This window comes from Podarcis tiliguerta (genome assembly GCF_965153285.1).
Source record: "Podarcis tiliguerta genome assembly, chromosome: W".
Lineage (NCBI taxonomy): Eukaryota > Metazoa > Chordata > Lepidosauria > Squamata > Lacertidae > Podarcis > Podarcis tiliguerta.
In genome coordinates, this window is record NC_139552.1 from 17,953,696 (window position 1) to 17,977,578 (window position 23,883).

The window sequence follows — 23,883 nt, forward strand, 5'->3', positions numbered from 1 at the left end:
TAATTGAAGGGAATGAGGTGATAACAAGGCTTTCAAATCTGAACTCTTGTTTGCGGCTGATTAGGATAGAGGGAGGTGGAGAACAAGGGCAATCGGAAGCAGACTCTGGGTAGTTGGTTCCTTTTCTTTGTTTGGGTTCCTACGTCACACCAGCAGTTTAAATGGCAACACTCCTTTGCAAGATTGGCCGCCTTTTTAATTGTTATGGAAAATCAATAAAATGATAAGTTGCCCCTGCCAAAGGGTTGCATGACATCTGGCTGAAGACTTTTTGTGCTAAAAGTTGAAGCTATGCTGGGGTATGTGTGAGTGTGAGTGTGTGTGTGTGTGTGTCCGTCCGTCCATGTGGCCGCTGTGTATTCAACATTCCACCCCCTCCAAAGAATCCTAAGAACCTTAGTTTTCCTTTCACAGTGCTACGATTCCCAGCACCCTTAACAAACCATTGTTCCCAGGACTTTTTGGGAGTGGGTGGGAGGAGATGTGCTTTACATGTGCGGTGTGCAGGCATCTCCCAGCACATGTGGGGGGGGGGATTCAAGACTAACTCTTATGCTTTTCTTCCTTAGACCAGCTTGACGTTGAAAAAGAGGTTCTCTGGGTTGAGGAACACACGCCATTTCACAGTGAAGCAGAACACGGGCCGAATGGTCACTCTGCCATTGCATTTAGTGAAGCCAGACTGGCTTCGCAAAGGAGCTTGCCCCTGAAGCCAGTTGGTTGCCTGCCTCTGGCTGGCTGGTGGCTTGGCATCACCAAAACAGAAAGAGACAGCCCCATGCAACCTCACACCCAAAGATTTCTGCCCATGCTTCAGACATGCAGCCCTAAGAGCAGCTCTGACTCCCACTCTAGGCCCCTCTGCCCCAGTCTTCCTCCTGATGTAGGCTACAGGATCTGGGAAGTCTGATCCAGCTTTGAGGTGTGGTTCCATATGGCCGTTAGTACTGTTGTGTTTTTGCCAGAGAGCCACGTGGTAAGGAAGATCTCCAAGTATGCTTCCTAGGGACTCCACTTTAATCCTCAGATGTGCCCACAAAGGCATGATCCAGCACCCTCATGCCACAGCTGCCTCTGGAGTGACCCTCCCTCCGGTAAGAGGTGTGCCGCACAGCTGAGTGCCTGGTTGTTTGTGTAGGGCGGAGGCTAGGAATCTTGTGGGCTCCCAGATATTGCCAGACCCAATGGCCTTCTGCCTCAGCCAGCATGGCCGACGGTCAGGGGTGATGGAATCCAACAACATCTAGAGGGCCACACAATTCCCCATCCCTGGTCTAGTGAATTTGAGGTTCTTGATTTCTCTCCCTCTGCCCCCTTTTGCCTGGAAAAGCACTTTGGCAGATTCCTCTGGAGGATTTGGGTGCGACAAGCTGTAGCAGCGCACTGAATAAAACAACTCTGAGAAGCTGAAACACCAGGCTGTTTTCTTTTCTAATAAAAATATTCACTGTGCTGTTCACAGGCACAAAACACAATGTTGATGTTGTCCAGGAAATGGGTTTTCAGTTGGAGGGCATGGGTTGCGTGAGAGCATGTTGTGCGGGATAACCAGTCTCATATAACCAACATGCTTCAGTCTAATTAGTGCATGAAGGGGTTAACACCATAGAGTAAGCTGTCCTGCCATCTTAGCCATGTCTCTTCCCCTTACCTTGGGAGGGAGTTCTGATCTATTCTGGTATTCACTTTTTCAGCATTTAATGTACTGTAGGTTTTTCCTGATTTTATGGTTTTATCTTTCTGTAAACGGCGGATGTTTTTGCCTCAAGGGGGGCCCTATTCTGCAATGTGCTATCAATAATAATAATAATAATAATAATAATAATAATAAATTTTATTTATATCCCGCCCTCCCCAGCCGAAGCCGGGCTCAGGGCGGCTAACAACAATAAAACAGTACAAACAACACTCTAAAATCATTCATTATAAAATTAATTAATTCAAGCCACTGGCAACCATTGGGCCAGAGCTCTGCGAAGATTGCCAATGGAGGGAGTCAGGCTGTGCCCTGGCCAAAGGCCTGGTGGAACAGTTCTGTCTTGCAGGCCCTGCGGAAAGATGTCAAGTCCCGCAGGGCCCTGGTCTCTTGTGACAGAGTGTTCCACCAGATCGGAGCCACGGCCGAAAAAGCCCTGGCTCTAGTTGAGGCCAGCCTAACTTCTCTGTGGCCTGGGACCTTCAAGATGTTTTTATTTGAAGACCGTAAGTTTCTCTGTGGGGCATACCAGGAGAGGCGGTCCCGTAGGTACGAGGGTCCTAGGCCGTATACGGCTTTAAAGGTTAAAACCAGCACCTTAAACCTGATCCTGTACTCCACCGGGAGCCAGTGCAGCTGGTATCACACCGGGTGAATGTGATCTCGCAGTGAAGACCCCGTAAGGAGTCTTGCTGCGGCATTCTGCACCCGCTGGAGTTTCTGGGTCAGTCTCAAGGGCAGCCCCACGTAGAGCGAGTTACAATAATCCAGTCTGGAGGTGACCGTCGCGTGGATCACAGTGGCTAGGTCAGGGCGAGAGAGGTAAGGAGCCAACTGCTTAGCTTGGCGGAGATGGAAAAATGCCGCCTTTGTTGTAGCTGCAATCTGCGCCTCCATGGAAAGGGAGGTGTCGAAGATTACACCCAAACTCTTAACGGACGGTGCTGGCACTAATTGCACCCCCGCAAGAGATGGGAGTTGCCCCCCCAATCCCATATCGTCCCGTCCCAGCCACAGGACCTCTGTCTTCGAAGGATTTAGCTTCAACCGGCTCCCACGTAACCATCCAGCCACAGCAAGCAGCAAGCAGTCCTTATGAGGCTTCAGGCCCCGCCCCAGGCCAGATGGTAGGTGGCAAGAGCAGGGCCCACAAGCACTCACTCAGGAGAGTCCTGGGCAGCAGGCAGCAAGCAGCAAGCAGTCCTTATGAGGCTTCAGGCCCCGCCCCAGGCCAGATGGTAGGTGGCAAGAGCAGGGCCCACAAGCACTCACTCAGGAGAGTCCTGGGCAGCAGGCAGCAAGCAGCAAGCAGTCCTTGGGAGGCTTCAGGCCCCGCCCCAGGCCAGATGGTAGGTGGCAAGAGCTGGGCCCACAAGCACTCACTCAGGAGAGTCCTGGGCAGCAGGCAGCAAGCAGCAAGCAGTCCTTATGAGGCTTCAGGCCCCGCCCCAGGCCAGATGGTAGGTGGCAAGAGCAGGGCCCACAAGCACTCACTCAGGAGAGTCCTCCTGGGCAATGCAATAATAGTGCAGCTTTCTAATGGACTGTCCACGCAAACATCATTCTGCTTTCTCAGTTGCTCTGCAATGCTTCACCAGGGTTACCACATCATGGCCCCCTTGGGGTGCGCTCCTGTGTTGTAGCTCAGCAAAAGCAGGACAAAATTCCTCTAGTATGGCTCACAGTGAGGGCTGCTGAGAGTTGGGAGAGATCTCGGAGGCCAAAGAGTTTGCTTTTCTGCTCAGTACAGGGGATCTTGCCAGCTCTTCACCCCTGACTGGCCAAAGATGCCCATCTCTCATCCATGCAGCTCCACAGCATGCCTGGATGATGACTCAGATGGAGCTGGAGACACCATTCCTGAAGGATGCAATAATCTTGCAATTGTGGTGGACCAACTACATGCCAACAGGATGTCGGACAGAATGGGCCTTGGCCTGACCCAGCTGTTACGATATTGAAGCAATGATGCTGCAAGCTGATTGCTTGGAAATGTCATGTGATGTTGGGAGTGTCTGTGGGAAACAGACAGCACCGGAATTAGCTCAGAGTGTAATATGAGCTGCACAGGAAGTGTTTGTTCAGTCGTCTGCTGGAGTTTGAGGAGAGCAGACATGTTTTCTGTAACACTGCAGAGACAGGAATAAAAGCATGTAAATACGTTTCTGTCTATTTCTTTCCCCTGCCGGGGGGGCAGGAAAGAGTGGTGTGTTCTTCTCACGCTGAGAAGGATCGCCTATCGTGACCTCTGCCTGGTCCCTGCCGGGAGAGCAGACCGGGAGGTCAACAGGAGACCAAGCCGGGTGCCTGGGAGAGTTGTCAGTTTCTGCTGATAAAGGCTTGGAATCCAACATCTGGTAGCAAGGAGCCGATGGTTTTGATCCATGGAAGCTGCGAGAGAGGTTGGTGGATCGTAACTTCATCCTCTGCAAAAAGATAAAGAAAGATATGGTATCGGGCGGATGGAAGCTGCAAGACCGGCAGAGCACCGGAGGAATCAGTTTTGCTGATAAGCTAACGAGCAACGGAACCCCAAGGTATGCTGATTTTATGGGCTAAAAGGGTGAACGCAGAAAGAAGCTTCTCTGGTTCACAAGAGCTGTTTTTTGGATTAAAAACGGCACTGAGAGAGAGCCACATTCTTCGCATACCAGGGCCTAGATAAGAAGCTTGTTGTTCAAGCTTGGAATGTCCAGTTGCTAAGCAACGAGACGTCAATCTTTTCAGCTACTTCGGAGATAGTTAGCTTGAAAAGGAAGTGGAAAACTACTGGCCAACGGAAGAGGCTGGGACTGGAAAAACACTGGTAAACATCCAGCGTTTGTTTTGACTAATCTAACTGCTCTTGGAAGGGACTTTCCAGAGCTGCCTGTGTTTAGCTGCCAAACGACTCTTGGATTTTACAGGCTCGAGAGTGAGAGCTGAGGCTTGAATTCAAAATGGATACCAAGAAGGGGGGAGGCTTACCTTACCCACCTCCACTGACTAATGACAATTATGCCTCATGGTCAGTAAAGATGAAAGCCCTGCTACAGAATCAGAGGATTTTTAGGGTGATTGAAAACCCCATCCCTCCTGCACCAACGCCAGGTTGGAATTCACAGAATGTGAGAGCCAGGACGGCCATAATTCTGTGTATCTCAGATGATCAACTCGTGCATGTTCAGGATTTGGAATACGCGCGTGAGATTTGGGAAACACTGCGTAGAATACATCAAGAGAGAGACAGACTTGCTGCAATAGATGTCAAAGACAGGGGGAGAGAAGCTCGGAATCCTGACACCCCCACTGTTATTGCAAGTGAAGAACAGGCTGTTGCTTTGAACGTTGTCCGTTGTTACAATTGTGGACAGACTGGGCATCTTCAGCGGAACTGTAAGAAGCCACGTCAACAGAAAGGAGCTAAGGGGAGCTCTGCAAAGCCTGAGGCGTCAGGCAAAAGTCGTACCAAGTCCCAGATGAAACCTGGAAAAGCATTGCTGTCAACAAAAGCCGAAATTTCAATGGAGAACGCTTTTGTTATTGACACGGGTTGCACGCAACACATGACGTCGCGCCGAGGACTGTTTTCAACGTTTAAGAAGCAAAGCTTCACTGTGAAACTGGCCAATGGCCAGGAGCTGAAAGCGATCGGGTTTGGGACTGTGTATCTTAAAAGTCTGAACTTGACTATAAACAATGTGTATTTGGTTCCTGATTTAAAGTACAGTCTGCTGAGTGTTTCGCAGATCACAAAGAAAGGACTGATTTTGTCCTATGATGAAGAAAGCTGCAAAATCTTCAAAGATGGAGAGCTGTATCTTTCTGCCAGAGAGAAAGATGGACTGTATTTGTTGACTTTTGATGAAAGTGATTGCATAAAATGTAATGCTTCTGAATCTAACATGATCTCTCTTGCAGGTGTGACGAAAAATGTCCGGAAGACGAGAGTATACAAAGCTTTTCAGCGAGTGTATGCTGATGTGATTGGTCCTCTAGCACCGTCTAGAGGCAATGCAAGATATTATCTTGTGTGTGTGGATCATTTCTCTCATTACGTGTGGTTATTCATGTTGAACAAACCACAAGAAGCCTTAGAAAGGTTTAAAGAGTTTTGTGGCAAGGTTAAGGATATTCATGATGCTAACATTGATTGTCTTTTCACAGATGAAAAGCCAGTTTTTCTTTTACAGGATTTTCAGGAGTTCCTGGATAAGAAAGGGATAAGGCACAAGATTGCTGTTTCAGCAGATGCATGGAACAAAAGTGTCTGTGTACAAGTGAACAAAGAATTGCAAAATGGGATGAAGGCGCAATTGCTGAGTTCACATTTGCCACATGAGTATTGGGCTGAATCTCTATCATGTTATTGTTACTGTTGGGTGAGAAAGGTTTCAAAAGGTTTGGAATGTTCTCCTTTTGAAAAGCTGTTCCACAGAAAACCTTCAGTCGCGCATTTTAAGGTTTTTGGATCTCAAATCAGGACTGAAACTCCAGATGGGGTGAAGAATGCCAGAGGCATTTTTGTGGGTTATGAAAAGGGTCTCTACAGAGTAATTTTGTCTGAATCTGGTCAGGTGATTCTCACAAAATTTCTAGAGAGTGTTCCTGAACAGGAGAGAGTAATTGTTCACACATTTCCCACTGAGGACAGTTCAGATGATGATGATGATTTTACTGATTACAGTGGTACTGAGAGTGATAGTGATAGCTCGAAGAGCTCAGTTGACACAGTCATTGAGAGGAAATCTCACACAATGGCTAGACCTTCACAGGTGGAGGATGAACCACTGTTTACTATTGGAACTGGTTCTCCAAAGAGTCCTGAATTTGCTAACTCAGCTGTAGCATGTGTTACTATTGTTGACAACTCAAGACAGGTTAAAGCTGTGTCTAAGTCAGAGACAGAGACACAACAGGGAGTTGCTAAGCGTAACACTACATTCCCTAGCCAAGGTAATGCAGATGCACTCATTCCTTGGAAATCAGACAACCAGAGAGGTACACTGGGGAAACCAGTGGCGGATAGTTCCAAGGGTGGAACTGAAACAACAGGGGAGTGTTATATGTATAACAACTGTTTGTTTTCTTCTCTGGGTCAAGCTTTGCTCGCAGCACACATTGAATCAAATGGGGGAGTATGTTACGATATTGAAGCAATGATGCTGCAAGCTGATTGCTTGGAAATGTCATGTGATGTTGGGAGTGTCTGTGGGAAACAGACAGCACCGGAATTAGCTCAGAGTGTAATATGAGCTGCACAGGAAGTGATTGTTCAGTCGTCTGCTGGAGTTTGAGGAGAGCAGACATGTTTTCTGTAACACTGCAGAGACAGGAATAAAAGCATGTAAATACGTTTCTGTCTATCTCTTTCCCCTGCCGGGGGGGGCAGGAAAGAGTGGTGTGTTCTTCTCACGCTGAGAAGGATCGCCTATCGTGACCTCTGCCTGGTCCCTGCCGGGAGAGCAGACCGGGAGGTCAACAGGAGACCAAGCCGGGTGCCTGGGAGAGTTGCCAGTTTCTGCTGATAAAGGCTTGGAATCCAACACCAGCAAGGCTCTTCAAATGCGCTTATGTTCCCCTGACTTTGGGGACGCTTTGCAGGAGTCTCACCCGTCTCATGGCTATTCTTCTAGTGTGGACCAGTTCTACAAGCTCTCCCCCGAAAGCAGGTGCACCATCCAGAACATGCTGGCACTGTACCTGAAGAAGACAGCGAACACAGACCAGGAGGCAGGGACTTCTAGGGGAAGCGAGGCCTTCATGCGGGAAGCCTTGACTCCTCACGTGCTCCACGGCATCAGCTTCAACCCCACCACCCAGTCTTCTGCTGCAGCAGATGAGGATGGGCATTCCTCCCCTTTCAACCATCTGGCGGAATCACTCTTCCCCCTGGCCCAAAACAGGAGGCTCCTTCCCAACACGCGGAATGCCTTGCACGTGATCGATGGGCCTGTGCTCACTGTGACATAGGCAGGGCCGGATTTATGTATAGGCTAAGTAGGCAGAAGCCTAGGGCCTCTAGATCTAGGGGGCCTCGCCAGCCTGCCCGCTCCCCAGCGCCGAAGACAGTCTTCCCTCTCCCCAAATTGCAAACCCAAGACTTCATGCAGGACATTTCTCCCCTATTTCAATGACATTTTGCTTCAAAAGGAAAGGTAGACTTGGAGAAGGCAAGCAAAATGCGAGGGAGATAGTGAAAGATACAGGAAATTGAATGCAGATTTCCAAAAAATAGCAAGGAGAGACAAGAGGGCCTTCTTACACGAGCAATGCAAAGAAATAGAGGAAAACAACAGAATGGGAAGAAGCAGAGATCTGTTCAAGAAAACTGGAGCTATGAAAGGAACATTTCATACAAAGAGTACCATAATAAAGGACAAAGGTGGAAAGAACCTAACAGAAGCAGAAGACGTCAAGAAGAGGTGGCAAGTATACACAGAGGAATTATACCAGAAAGATATGGATGTCTCATACACCCCAGGTAGTGTGGTTGCTGACCTTGAGCCTGAAATCCTGGAGAGCAAAGTCAAATGGGCCTTAGAAAGCACTGCTAATAACAAGGCCAGTGGAAGTGATGATATTCCAGCTGAACTATTAAATTTTGTTAAAGATGATGCTGTTAAGGTGCTACACGCAATATGTCAGCAAGTTTGGAAAACTCAGCAGTGGCCAGAGGATTGGAGAAGACCAGTCTACCTCCTTTAGAGGAAAAGGCCTTGAGGGGAGGACCTGTTGCCTCCACAATCCTTCCTAAACATGCATAAGCTGAGAGGCAATTGTCCGGCAAATGTGGTGCTGTGGGGAGGCAGGAACATTTTCCTGCAGTTAAGTATTTTCTAAGTTCCTTTCCCGAAACTTCCTCAAACGGTTCTGAAGCCTCTCTAACCTCAGAAGTCTTTTCCCCTCTCAGGAATTCTGGGATTCGAGGATAACGTCATGGAGAAGGAAAGAAACCTGCAGAATCAGCAAATGAGTGCCCCCACCGCTGCCACCAAGCAGGCTGTAAGTTGCCTTAGAGGTGTACTGTGCCCTCCCGCCTCCTTGCTTTTAAGGACTACTTGAGTTCTGTTCTCATCTCCCTGAGGCGTATCCGTGACAAGGAGAGCATGAGCAAGAAGCAACACCATTCTATTTTAAGGGAAAAAGATTTAAACTGTCCAGCCCTTCAGAACTTGAAAAATTTGCAAGAAGATATGAGAAGGAACTTGGAAAGATGGCGGGGTCGGAGGAGGTAGGGGAGCGGCAGAGGGAGGGGGGCGGAAACGGGGGGAGTGGAGAGGGAGAGGGGGAGACAAATTCAGGAGAAGAGAGTGAAAAGGAAGAGACAGATGACAAAGAACAGTAGTCTTAATCTAGATTTGATAAAGAACTATTTGTATATAACTGATGGCTTTAAAAACACTCTCTTGGAACGTGAATGGGCTCAATAACAAAAATAAAAGGAACCAGATTGCTCACATACTATTAAAAAAGAATCTTGACTTAATCTGCTTACAAGAGACTCACGTAACAAGAAAACAGAGAATTTTGAGTAATAAGAGATTAGGGTTGGAGTTTGTGACATCAGATAGGGTTAAGAAAAGAGGAGTGGTACTATATATAAAGGAAAAACGTGATCCAAAAATACTGTATAAAGATGAACAAGGGAGAATAATAGTAGTACAAATTATGTTTCAAGGAGTAAAAATAATTGTTGTTGGAATATATGCGCCCAATGACAAAAAATCGGTTTTCTTTTCAGAACTAGGAAACAAGTTACTAGAGTGGATGATACTGATGGGTGACTTTAATGGAGTGGTATTACCCAACTTAGATAGATCAACAAAAAAGCAAGAGATGAAGGAAGGCAAGTTACCCAAAACGTTTTTTGAATTGGTCAATAATATGGGATTAATTGATGTTTGGAGATTTAAAAACCCGTCTACAAAACAGTACACCTTTTTCTCAAACCCAAATCAGAGTTGGGGGAGAATAGACAGTATTTGGATTTCGAAGGAACTGACACAGAGTTTAATTAAATCCGAAATTCTCCCACAAACCATATCCGACCATTATCCAGTATTTATGGAGATAAAGGGTAAAGATGTTAGAGCATCTAGATGGAGAATGAATGAATATCTATTTAATGATCAAAAAATAGTAAATAAGGCAAAGGAAACAATCGAAGAGTATTTTAAGTGGAATTTAAATAAAGGGACAGCTATAGACATGGTTTGGGATGCGGGAAAAGCAGTTATGAGGGGCTTCCTAATCCAGAAAAACAGCCACCTAAGAAAAGAAAAAAGAGGAGATCTTAACACAGCTCATGGAGAATGAAAGATAATTAACTATTAAACCAGGAGAGGAGACAATAAAACAAAATATAAAGATACTACAAGCCCAATTTTCTATGATAGTTGTAATGGTTCTAGGGGTTGCTCGTGCGTAAGTTGCCGTTACTCCTGGCTAGGTTGCCTGGTTGAACCCTTTCTGTCTGGACAGCCTCAAGTTCCGTGGCTGCCTCAGTCGCTGGCAGAATCCGTCAGTGGGCGTTTCTTAAACCTCTTCCAGCATAGAAGCTGTTTGACGCCCAGTCTCCTCCCCCTTTGCCTGCGTGAAAGTTTTCTGCGCAAAGTGGGTGTGGGCAGCGGAGTACTCGTGCCCTCTCCGCTGGTCTCCGGCGAAGAGTCCTGGAGCCACCTCTCCGATTCCCCCATCTGCCCCCCTTCTCCACTGGTGTTACGCTGATTTCCTTCCCCAGCGGATGGGCTACCTCTCTCCCTACTGGGACCCTCTCCACCATCCCTCCGGAGCCTGCTCTCCGCCTCCAGCTCCAATGGCAGTTCCCTGACAATAGTAAACCAGGAGATTGAGTGGAAAATCAAAATGATGAAACAAAAGAGCTTTGAATCAGCTAATAAAATAGGGAAATACTTGGCATGGCAATTAAGAGAAAGGAAAAAACAAAATACGATCTGTAAGATAAGGGATGGAGAAAGGATAGTGGAAGAGCCAAAAGAAATAAAAAGGATATTTCAGAGATATTATAAGGACCTATATAAAAGAGAGAAGGAAACTGATTTTGAAATAGAACATTATCTGGAAAAACATCACCTACAACAGATCGCAATTGAAGAAAATGAATTATTAAATCAGAGGATTACGGAAGATGAGATAAAGAAGGCAATAAAAAGAATGAAAAGTGGGAAAGCGCCGGGGCCGGACGGCCTACCGGCCAAATATTATAAAACTTTAAGTGACCAGCTAGGCCCAATTCTATGTGAAGTTATGAATAAAATTCTAGAAGAGGGAAAGATTCCGAATACCTGGAAGGAAGCCTATATCACATTAATTCCCAAAAAAGATGTGGACGCCTTAGAGGTGAAGAACTATAGGCCGATTTCGTTACTAAACAACGACTATAAATTGTTCGCGGACATAATGGCTGAAAGACTAAAAAAAGTATGAATTAGTAGAATCCATAAAGACCAAACGGGCTTCCTACCAGGGAGACAATTGAAGGATAATGTGAGAAATGTGATCGATATTATTGAATATTTGGAAACTAGAATAGACAAGCAGGCGGCCTTGATATTTATTGATGCCGAAAAGGCATTCGACAATGTCTCTTGGCGTTTTCTGATAGAAAATTTGAAAAAGATGGGGATGGGAGAAAGATTTAGAAAGGGCATCGAAGCGATCTACCATGAGCAAAAAGCGAAACTTGTAATAAATAACACCAGTATGGTGTAGTGGTTAAGAGCGGTAGTCACATAATCTGGGGAACCGGGTTCGCGTCTCCGCTCCTCCACATTCAGCTGCTGGGTGACCTTGGGCCAGTCACACTTCTCTGAAGTCTCTCAGCCCCGCTCTCCTCACAGAGTGTTTGTTGTGGGGGAGGAAGGGAAAGGAGAATGTTAGCCGCTTTGAGACTCCTTAAAGGGAGTGAAAGGCGGGATATCAAATCCAAACTCTTCTTCTTCTTCTTCACATCTGTGAGGGTGCCTCCTCCCTCCGTTGCTGCACTTAGCAGAGACACTCTCGAGGCCAGCCGCCATAAATTCCTTTCTTTATTGCTTTCCGACAAGATTACATGCAGAATAAACAAAGCGACCCGTCTCTCACGAGGCGTTGCTCTAACTACTTTCTCTTTTCCCTCTCCCTCGAGACCAACAGAGCCAACGGCCCAGCCCCTTCCATCTTTCCCTGTGACGTGGATGCCCCTCTCTCTGAAGCACCCCTTCCTCCCCAGACTCACTGCTCTCTTCTCTGTCCTCTGAGGACTCACTGCTGATCAGTGGAGACCTCTCTCTGTACCCTCTGATTCTTTCTTCCCTTGCTGCCTGCAGTTCCCTGACATCCACCCCCTCCTCAAGGGCCCCCCTCACCTCCCTTTCCTGAGAAGAAGCCTCCCCCGATGCATTCTCCTCATGCTTCTCGGGTGTGAATCCTAGGAAAATCTCCTCCTCCTCCTCTTCGGTATCATCAAAAACGTTACCCCACCCTTTAACACCTGATGGACCCGGACGCTCTTCACTCACTCCTCCTCCCCCCTGCGTTTCCTCTTGGTCCGAGGCTGAGAACCCCTCAAAATCCTCTTCATCATCCGTCGGCCCAAACGCCCTCTCAGCGAACCTCCCTGTGGGTTGTGGCTTATGTGGAAATAGCTCGTGGAAGTCCTCCACTAAACCCTCCTCCGTGACCCAATCTGACGGTACCCATGTGTTATCTGAACTGGGAGCCCCCTCCCAAGCTACAAGATACTCCAGCTGATTACCCTTCCAACGCGAGTCCAATATTTCCTCAATCTGGCGTCCCCGCTCCCTTTCCTCGACTTCTGGCGGTGGCACCTCCCCTTCCCTTCTGCCCGGCCGGTAAGCCGACCATAGCGACCGGTGGAACACGGGATGAATTTTCATGCTCTCGGGCAGCCTCAACTTAAAGGCCACTGGGTTGACTTGCTGTATGATTTCAAAGGGACCTACCCTCCTGGGTTTGAATTTCTTACAACCCCCTTTCCAGGGCAAGCCTTGCGTGGATAACCACACCTTATCCCCTACCCGGAGGGTCTCCCCTTCCCTCCGATGCTTGTCTGCTTGCTTCTTGTATACCTCCTTGGCCCTCTCCAAGTTCAACTTCAGTTGCTGCTGAATTGCTTCCATTTCCTCCGCGAACTGTTCAGCGGCTGGCACACTCCACGATTCCTCCCCCCTCCCCGGGAAAGCCCTAGGATGGCACCCGTGATTTGCAAAAAACGGAGTCATCCCTGTGGACACATTCTCTGAGTTGTTGTATGCAAACTCCGCCAGCGCTAATTTGTCTACCCAATCGTTCTGCCTCTCCCCCACATAACAACGCAGGTACTGCTGTAATACTGCATTGACCCTCTCCGCCTGCCCATTGCTTTCGGGATGTCTGGCGGTGGTGAAACTTACCTCAACTTGCAACAAACTCATGAGTTTGCGCCAGAACCTGGAGGTAAATTGTTTCCCCCTATCCGAAATGACCCTCGAAGGGACCCCATGCAACTTGAACACGTGCTCCACAAACAGTTTGGCTGTCTCCTCAGCAGTTACCGCATGAGAACACGCCACAAAATGGCACATTTTGGTGAGTAGATCCACCACCACCAACACCGCTGTTTTCCCCTTGGACCGGGGCAGGTCAGTGATGAAGTCCACTGATACCACCTCCCATGGCCTCCCTGGTGTTGGCAGAGGCTCTAATAACCCTGCCGGAGCTGCCCTTTCCCCTTTGGCTCTCTGACAGGTCTCACACCCTCGCACATATTCCTTTACATCTTCCCGCACCTTAGGCCACCAAAATTCTCTGGTGACCAACAACATGGTCTTATGTTGCCCAAAGTGTCCTGCCGTCGAGCTGTCATGCAGTTGTCGAAGGATTCTGGCCCGGAGAGCTTCCCCTGGTACATACAAAGCCCCTCGATAAAACAGTAGCCCCCCTTTTTCCTCGAAACCTCCCTCAGCCCCTCTCCCTTGCCCAAGTTCATCCAACTTTCCTCTGGCAAAAGCATCGTCCCGCATCAAGCGTAGCAGTTCATCGTCCTTCACCAATGTTGCTCCGCAAGCCCACCTCTGCTCGGGGAACATGAACCGGGCTGTCGGCGGTCCTTCCTCTGCCAGATACTCGGGTTTACGGGATAAAGCGTCCGCCCTCACGTTCTGCTCACCTGGTACGTACTGAATCTTGAAGTTGAAATTGGCAAAGAACTGTGCCCAGCGTATTTGCCTCTGGCACATCACTCTCGCCGTCCGCCAGTACTCCAAATTCTTATGATCCGTGCACACCTGTATCTGATGCTTCGCTCCAATCAAAAAATGCCGCCATTGCTTGAACGCAGACACAATAGCAAGCAATTCCTTATCATAGATACTATAGTTCACTTCCGATTTATTGAGCTTCCAGGAAAAGAAGGCACACAGACGCCACTCCCCCTCCCCATCTTGCTGCATGAGAACCGCTCCAATTGCTCGATCAGATGCATCTGTCTCCACGCGCAGTGGTAGTTCAGGGTTGACATGCAGCAGTTGTTCCTCGGAGGCGAAGACCCTCTTTAGACTCTCAAAGGCCCTCTGCGCCCCATCCGTCCATTCAAACTTCTTCTTGCCACTGAGGCAGTCCGTTATGGGGGTCGCCAGCCGTGCGAAGTCCTTGATGAACTTCCGGTAGAAGTTACTGAAGCCCAGGAACCGCTGAACATCCTTCCTCGTTTTGGGGCTTTTCCACTCCAGCACTGCTTTGACCTTTTCCGGGTCCATTGCCAGTCCCCTGTCCGACAGCTTATAGCCCAGGAACTCGACCTCTCTCGTGTGAAACTGACACTTCTCCAGCTTCACCCATAGGCTATGCTCCTTGAGCCTAGCTAGAACTCCCCGCACGTCCTTAACGTGCTGTTCTTCATCTGGAGAGTAAATAAGTATGTCATCCAAAAATGCAGCGCAGTTTTTGTAGAGCAAAGGTCCCAACACGTGGTGCATGAAGGCTTGGAAGCACGGACTACCGCACTGTAAACCGAAAGGCATAACAAGATATTCAAATGCCCCTAGTGGTGTGAACATGGTTGTCTTCCACTCGTCCCCCTCTCGCACCCTGATGAGATTGTAGGCTCCTCTCAAATCCAGTTTGGTTAAAATTTTCCCCTTTCGCACCCTCGCCAATACGTCATCAATTTTTGGCATTGGGAAGGCCATGGGGAGCGTCTGGGCGTTGATTCGCCTGAAATCCACGATGAGACGTTTATCTCGCGTCCCCTTTTTGTCCACAAAGAACACTGGGCTTCCGCCTACTGCCCTAGAGTCCCTAATGAAACCTCTCCTTAGGTTCTTGTCTATAAAAGCTCTTAAGTCCTCCATCTCCTGATCGGACATAGAGTACAGTTTTCCTGACGGCAACTTGGCCCCCGGGATCAAGTTGATCTGGCAATCGTAAGGCCTGTGCGGCGGCAGCCTGTCTGCCTCTCTTTCGCTGAAAACCTCTGCCAAGTCCATATATTCTGGAGGAATGCCGCCTTTCTCTCCTGCACCCGTAGCCACCACTCTGGCTCTAGCAACTTGTGGCTCCTTTACCCCCAAACAGTTCTCCAAGCAATGCGCCGATCCAAACGTCAGGTTCCGCTGATGCCAGGAGACCACCGGATCGTGCATGGCCAACCAACTCATGCCCAAAATGATGGGTGGGCCTGCCAGCGTGGCCACATGGAAAGCAATCGTTTCAGAATGCGTCGAAATCCTCATTCTCATGGGGGGGGGTTGATGGGTCACTTCCCCTCCCAACAGTGGTGGTCACTTGTAGTGGAAAATCCAAAGGCAATAAGTGCAATTGGTGCTGCGCAGCGAACTCCCTGCTGAAGAAATTGGCACTCGCTCCTGAGTCCAACAGGGCATAGACCTCCATAGCCTGTCCATTGGGGAGATCCAGCAACACCCTCACAATTATGCCTGGTTGGGGACGTCCTGGTCGGGGCTCTGGTTCAGTTCCTTTCCTGCCTGGCTGCGGTTCTGCTCCATTCCCAGCCAGGCACTGGCGTTTCCCTGCTTTTGGACACCCCCCTCTTCCATCTGAGAGGAAGCCCCCACCATTCCCTGCCAGTTGCGACGTTCAGGACACACTCTGGCAAAGTGCCCTGGTTTCTGGCAGATAAAGCATTTCTTGGCAGCCTGCCTGTTTTCTGCCGCCTTGTGAACCGGCCGTTGAGCCTTCAAATCTTCCCGCGCGCGGGCAGAGTCAATTTCCATCGGCTCCGAGTGAGAGTGACCTTGCACTCCCTCACTTGGTATGCCAGGAATGTGATCACCATGGGAACGCCGGCCTTTGCTTTCAGCCTTCTCTAGCTGCCTCAGCTCCTGCCTGCTGCCCACAGCCAGAGCAGCCTTAACGAGGGAATTCAAGTCCTGGTGTCGGGGGCCCCTGGCAAGCTCATCTTTCACCTGAGAATTCAGTCCCGCCTTGAACAAAGCTTGCACAGGTTGAGAATCTAAGGTCCACCCAAGTTTATGAATCAGCATTGCAAATTGAGACCAGTACTCCCTCACAGTTGAGTTCCCCTGCCGGAGATCCAATAGCTGCTGCTGAGTCACATCCTCCTCAGATCCAGATGAAAACATAATGTCCATGGCTTCCCAGAACTGCTTGAGATCGCTGAGCGCAGCATTGTGGCTAGCAAGCAGTGGGCGTACCCAATCTCGAGCTGCCCCCGTCAAATGGCCTATAAGGTACCCCACTTTGTCAGCATCCCCAGCAAAAGCAGCTCCTTGCAGTTCCAGAGCATACTGCATGTCAAGTTTGAAGCCAGTGTATAATCTGGGGTCCCCATTGAATTTGCTTACCAGCGTCAAAGTCCGGTTCAGTGAGGCCCCTCCAGAAGCTCCTGCTGATCTGGCCCTGGCTTCTTCCAAGCGAACTCTTAATTCCTGTGATGTAGCCAATAAATCATTCCTCTCTTTTTCCAGCTGTGCAAGGCGAGCCTCCATCCTGCTTTTCTCCTTGCCGACACTCTCCTCTCGAGTGCTCATTAGCTGGGTTTAATGAGTTAGAGCAATCTGTGAGGGTGCCTCCTCCCTCCGTTGCTGCACTTAGCAGAGACACTCTCGAGGCCAGCCGCCATAAATTCCTTTCTTTATTGCTTTCCGACAAGATTACATGCAGAATAAAAAAAGCGACCCATCTCTCACGAGGCGTTGCTCTAACTACTTTCTCTTTTCCCTCTCCCTCGAGACCAACAGAGCCAACGGCCCAGCCCCTTCCGTCTTTCCCTGTGACGTGGATCCCCCTCTCTCTGAAGCACCCCTTCCTCCCCAGACTCACTGCTCTCTTCTCTGTCCTCTGAGGACTCACTGCTGATCAGTGGAGACCTCTCTCTGTACCCTCTGATTCTTTCTTCCCTTGCTGCCTGCAGTTCCCTGACAACATCAGAATACTTTGATATAACCAAAGGGACTAGACAAGGCTATCCCCTGTCTCCTTTATTATTTATAACAGTACTGGAAGTACTTATTAAGAACCTGAGGGAAACAATAGAGGTTAAAGGAGTCAAGGTAGGCACTAAGAAACACAAAATCAAAGCCTTCGTGGATGATATTGTACTAACACTTGAAGATCCAAAGGATAGTGTGAAAGAGGCTCTAAAAAAATTTGAAGAGTTTGGTGCTGTGGCAGGACTTAAAGTGAATATGAATAAGACTAAAATGTTGACCAAAAACTTAACTAAAGAAGATAATACAGACTTAGAACAAAGGACGGGAATTAAGATAGCAAAGAAGGTGAAGTATCTTGGAGTGTGGATTACAACCAAAAATATTAACCTATACAAGGATAACTATGAGGTCACCTGGAAGGATATTAAGAAAGATCTAGAAATTTGGGAGAGAATGAAATTATCCTTTCTGGGGAGGATAGCAGTTATTAAAATGAATGTCCTGCCCAGAATGTTATTTTTGTTTCAAACTATTCCTGTACTTAAAGGGTTGAAGCAGTGTAAAGAGTGGCAAAGAGCCTTGGCGAGATACATCTGGCAGGGAAAGAGACCGCGAATAAAAACGAAAATATTTGTAGATAAAAAAGAAAGCGGGGGTATCTCGCTACCGGATTTAAGTTTATATTATGAAGCGGCGTGTCTAATGTGGCTGAAAGATTGGATAAGACTGGAAAATAGAGACATCTTGGACTTGGAGGGCTTCGACAATAGGTTCGGGTGGCACTCGTACCTGTGGTACGAAAAGGTGAAGGCTCATAGAGGCTTTCTAAATCATATCTTTAGAGGACCAATATTCCAAGTATGGGAAAGAAATAAAAATCTACTGGAAAGGAAGACACCTTGGTGGATTTCACCAATAGAGGTCCTAACTGTTAAAAAAAATTAATATGGAAGGGAATAACGCCACCTATGAAGAACTTACACGGAAAACTGATCAAGGCATTAAACTCAGACCATATGAAGAGATTAAAAACTCATTTACTGGGTGGTTACAATACCACCAGGTAAATGATTTGTTAAAAGAAGATAAAAAGAAACTAGGATTTGAAGACAAAAAATCTAAATTTAGTATGGAAATTATAGAAGGTAAGAGCAAAATACTCTCTAGGCTATATGATATTCTACTGGAGTGGTACACAAAAGACGAGGAGGTGAAGGAGGTCATGACTAAATGGGCAATAGACATTGGTTATAATATTGATTTTGAGAAGTGGCTGGAATTGTGGAATACTAACATGAAGTTCACGGCGTGTACGGCACTAAGGGAAAACCTATGGAAAATGATATATAGATGGTATCATACGCCAGTGAAATTAGCCAAGATCTATAGGTTGAAGAACAAGAGATGTTGGAAATGTGGAGAGGCAGAAGGTGACCTCTACCACATGTGGTGGGCATGCAGTAAAGTGAAAGGCTTTTGGGAAGCGATCTAGAACGAACTTAATTTTTTTTTTTAAATATACCTTTCCCAAAAAGCCTGAAGCTTTTCTGCTAGGAATGACGGGTAAAGAAATCAAAAAAGAAGATAAGATATTATTTCTATATGCCACTACAGCCGCAAGAATCATGCTAGCACAAAATTGGAAAACAGAGGTTATACCCAGTATAAGTGATTGGCAGGTTAAGGTGATAAATTATGCCGAGCTCGCTAGAATAACAGGAAGATTAAGGGATCAAGATGAACAGAAATTTCATGATAATTGGAATAAATATTTGATTTATATTGGAACTAAATTTCAGACGACACTGGCGGGGCTGAATTAACTCTAACAGTAAGTGATATATAAATAAAAGAGATAAAATACATGATTGTAAAATTTATTTGATACTTACCAAAAGTGTGGGAGGAAGTCTAAGGCTCGGCAGAGCCCAAAATAATTTTGTATTATATTTATGATTCGTGGAATCGATGTGATATGCGTATGTTATGTTATGATTTTTGTATTTGTTTTTATGTATATATATGAAACATCAATAAAAAATTACCATGAAAAAAAAAAAGAAGCAACCCCAATGACCCACACTATGCGCCAGCTCTTTGTGCCTTCCACACATCCGCAGTCCGGACAGAGAGAGGGACTCATCTAGCACGTCCTCGCCAAGAGAGAGAAGGAATATGTCAACACCCAGAATTTCAGGTCAGATCATGCAAAAGTGCAAAGACCAGTGGAACCTGTATCAGAGTTGGGGCTGGAGAAAGCGACATCTGCATGACAGCTTTATTGTTGGGTGCCAGGCAAAGTCTGTCCTGTTCACTCAGGCCACATGGGTGGATACTTGAAAGTATTAGTTGTGGTGGGCAATTTTTCTTGGTGCCACATACTGAACCGTGGCTTCATATTATGAGCAGGACGGCAGCCTCTCCTCCAGGTTTGCACACCTCTCCCCCACCCCAAGCCTATTGGGAAGCTTCCACTTGGATTTTAAATTAACCACAGTTTGGTGTGTCCAGATCCTATGGTGGTTCATTTTACCAGCTTTGTAAACCCACGATTGGAAGTTGGCTTGTTTCAATGAGCCATGGTTCAAATGAAGCGGATTGTGCAGCTTCAGACATTGTGACAAGATGCAGTTAATCCAAAAGTGAAGCAAAACCTTTGGAATTCCTCCTAAAAGCTGTGCTGGAGGACAGGGAGGTGTGACCCCCCCCCCCAACACTCGGTGTGGGTCATCCTTATAATGCTGAGCTTACTACTTCAAAAAAAGTTTGTTCTTTGGTTATTTCCTCGTACCGTTAGTAGTAAGGTAAAGGTAAAGGGACCCCTGACCATTAGGTCAATTCATGGCCGACTCTGGGGTTGCGGCGCTCATCTCGCTTTATTGGCCGAGGGAGCCGGCGTGCAGCTTCCGGGTCATGTGGCCAGCATGACTAAGCCGCTTCTGGCGAACCAGAGCAACACATGGAAACACCGTTTACTTCCCCACCAGAGCGGTACCTATTGATCTACTTGCACTTCGACGTGCTTTCGAACTGCTAGGTTGGCAGGAGCAGGGACCGAGCAACGGGAGCTCAGCCCGTCGCGGGGATTCGAACCGCCGACCTTCTCATCTGCAAGTCCTAGGCTCTGTGGTTTAACCCACAGTGCCACCCGTGTCCCACTGTTAGTAGTACCCAGTGGCCATTTGTTTTTCATGTCTGCTTTTATGATATGTTTATCAGTATGTGGTTAGCAGCTTCAGATGCTACTGTTTTACAGAGGCTGTTTAGCTTGCTCTTTTTACCCCTTTACTAGACAGGCTGTATTTCTGTGCTGTTTTCAGAGCCAGCATGGAAACACAGAAGGCTAGCCATTTAGGAGGTTTGCAAAGAGGACAAGGGTGTCACGGGGTAATCTTCTAGCAAACAAGCTTGGCACAGCAGATCTGAGAGGTGGTTTTCTGCTCCCGGAAAGCCAGCCTGGAAACCAGGTTGCCAGGTGAAGGAAGAAGGGAGAGATCAACCAACTCACTTGCCTTCAAAGAATTTCTGGTTGCCTGTGGCTACTGGGATAGTGCTTAGATATCAGGCTGGCTGACACATCTTTAAAAATACAAGGAGAAAGCTTTTTTTCTTTCATTCGCAAAGCTCCTTTGGGGCCCCGAATAGCTATGCTGAGGAAGAAGTGGCTGGTATTACTTGTTTGTTCTTGGTCCTGATCTTGCCTGCCCTTGCACACTCCTGTTGTCTTTGCATATTTAACCAGCACGTCTGTTCCGATTGGAGTCCTATTCCTGCAGTTCCACATCCTTCTCTTTGGCACTTGGGCATTCGGTTCCAGGAGCTGGACCTGAGCACAGAGGCTTTCTTCTACTTGGACTCGACAAAGGAGCAAGAGTGGCTGACAGCTGTGGAAAAGGCTTTGCGTTTCAAATCCAAGTACAAGAAAGTAAGTCCAACCCCACCCTTTTCTTCAGCAGCCAGACAGCTGTCAGGAGCTGGAGTGAGGAGAAGGAGGAGGTCAGCAAGAAAAAACACCTGGTGTCAGTGGTGTTTTATTCAAAAGAAGCCAACATTCTTTATTCAAAGAAACCCAAACCGTGCAGGCCTCGTGATCACAGAAACCTTTCCCAACAGGTCTTGTCCCAGTGAGGTAGTTGTGAAGGCTGAAGGTTGCTACCCTCCCACCACTCTCTGAAGTCTCCTCCTCCCCCTGGTCCTTCCCAAGCAACCTGAGACTCTGACACCTTGCCTGTCTTTGCTCCATCCTCTTAATTTCTCTGTGTTCTGGGAGACCAGCAGGGAGGGGAGCTGATCGCAGCAGGATGGGGAGACCCCCTGGCTTCTTCAGCAGCCTGCCTGATCTCTGCCTCTTGACCCCCGCCTCCAGCCTCCACTTCTGCCTCGGATTCTAGGCTGCTGTTTGCCACAGAATCTTCCTGCCCTCCTGCCTCTTCAGTTTCCAACACCTCCTCTTGCTCACAGTCTGCTCCCTCTTCTCCCTCTGACGACTCAGCGTAGTCCCCCCCCCCCCCCAGTTCCCTGGCTCTGAGCCTTCTTCCCTTGGGGGATCCCCAGTTGGTGCCCCCTGCCACTCCTATCTGCATCCAGGCGGCCCAGGACAGCAAGCAATGAACAGAGCTGGTAGACATCCCAGTACCTTGCATCTTCTAGGTGCAGCTGGTGCTCATCTTTGTCAGGAAGGACCAGCTCAGCCGCATCAAGGAAGTGATGAGGGAGACAGTGGGCACAGGCATCATGGGGAAGATGGTGAGTAGACCCTGACAGCGGAATTCCCTACATCTATCTTTCTGTCTGTCTATCTGTTTTTCTAATCTCTGCCAACCAGTTTCCCCCTCTTTCCTGCTTGCTCACTAACAGCCATCTTTGCTCCACCCTTGCAGGGTAACAAGGGGTGTGTGGCTGCGAGGTTTGTCTGCAACAATACCAGCTTCTGCGTTGTCAATTCCCACCTTGCTGCCCACGTGGAAGACTTTGAGCGCCGAAACCAGGATTACAAGGATATCTGTGCCCAGTTGAGCTTCCTGCCCCCTGACCAGGGTCTGCCGCAGCTGACAATCATGAAACACAAGTGCGTTTCAAGGGCTTGGAGGGAGAAAGCCTTGGCTGATGAATGAATGAATGAATTTATTAATACGGTCACTGACCAGCTACAACACACACGATATCACAAATCATAAAAAATATCAGAAATACAAGGGACAATATGACAATGACAAAGATTTAAATATAAAAATTAAAATTAATTGTTATCGTGCCCCCTGTAATTAACATTTAGGGGATTGGGCATTATGGGATACCACTTGCTTCCTGCGATTGATTGCAGACGCACAGAATTTAGCTACATTTAATGTAGTCTTGGGCTTCTTGTCCTCTAGCAGTAGTTTTAGACTATGGTATTCCGATTCTTTCCTAGACTTTTGCAAAACAGGTGTAATAAAAGTCAAACGTATATCCTCATAAAGACGACAACGTAATAGTACATGTGAAGCAGTTTCAACTTCCAACGAGCCACAAGGGCAGACCCGTGTTGTGTATGGTTTACCCTCAAATCTGCCCTGAAGTAAGGCAGAAGGGAGAACGTTAAATCTGGTGAGGGTAAAAGACCATCTGTACAGTGGTGCCCCGCAAGACGAATGCCTCGCAAGACAAAAAACCCGCAAGACGAAAGGGTTTTCCGTTTTCAGAGGTGCTTCGCAAGACGAATTTCCCTATGGGCTTGCTTCGCAAGACGAAAACGTCTTGCAAGTTTGTTTCCTTTTTCTTAAAACCGTTAATACCCAGGGTGCATTGCTTGAAGAGGTGCAGTTGCGACTTGACTTCGAGGAGCAACTGATAGCACGCGGTGTGGTAGCCTTTTTTGCGATTTCTGCGATTTTTGAAGACTTCTGTGATTTTTTGAAGATTTTCCAGAACTTCTTTTGCAGCCATTTGGTAAGTTAAACTTTTAAAACTTTTAAAAACTTTTTTGGGGGTTTTGGATTTTGGGTTGGGGTGTTAGGAATTGAAGGACTTGGTGTTGGGGAAGGGTCTGCAAGAATCTGGAAGCTTGTGGGGTTTTTTCCCTGATTTTTCCTGATTTTTTGGGACCATTGGGGCAAACTGCCTTTTTTTAAAAAAAATTGTCTGGCTTTGGATTTCTGAGTGCAGGGTGGCTGGGGGGTGGTTCAGGGAATTGTTTTCTGGGAGGTTTGGTGCTTTTTATGATTTTTTGGGACCATTGGGGCAAACTGCATTTTTTGAAAAAAAAAATCCTGGCTTTGGATTTCTGCGTGCAGGGTGGCTGGGGGGTGGTTCAGGAAACTGTTGAGAAGGGGTTTGCAAGAATCTGGAAGCTTTTGCAGGTTTTTCTGCATTTTTCTGACTTGCTGTGACCATTGGGACAAACTGCCTTTTTTGGAAAAAAAATTCAGGCTTTGGATTTCTGAGTGCAGGGTGGCTGGGGGGTGGTTCAGGGAATTGTTTTCTGGGAGGTTTGGTGCTTTTGGATTTTTTGGATGTGCAGCACTGATTTTCTCTTTTTGGGGTTTGCGAAAGTAGGAGCAGTGCTGCCATGGGGCCCAAGAAGACTGCTGCTGCGGAGGCCGGCGAGAGGAAGAAGGAGAAGGTCACCCTGGAAATGAAGAAGGAGATCATCCGGAAACACGACGGTGGAATGCGTGTGACGGACCTCGCCAGGGAGTATGGGAGGAATCCAAGCGGCGACCTGAAGATCAAGCCCCTGCTGGTGTACCACTCTGAGAACCCACGGGCCTTCAAGAGACACAAGGTCGACGAGGAGCAGCTGAGTGTCAT

General features: G+C 47.7%; 2 protein-coding genes across 2 annotated transcripts in view; both read left to right on the forward strand.

The window, feature by feature from the left end:
* LOC310668798 (inositol polyphosphate 5-phosphatase OCRL-like) overlaps positions 1-23,883 on the forward strand; it is a gene marked incomplete at its 3' end in the record, with an annotated part of 733,402 nt that overhangs the window by 458,851 nt on the left and 250,668 nt on the right.
* LOC310668767 (inositol polyphosphate 5-phosphatase OCRL-like) lies at positions 12,378-22,205 on the forward strand (the record flags this gene model as incomplete). The annotated part of the gene is made up of 5 exons (XM_083422098.1): positions 12,378-12,531; positions 13,689-13,850; positions 20,868-21,016; positions 21,742-21,837; positions 21,972-22,205. The coding sequence occupies 5 exons, from the start codon at positions 12,378-12,380 to the stop codon at positions 22,203-22,205; spliced, it is 795 nt and encodes a 264-aa protein (XP_083278224.1).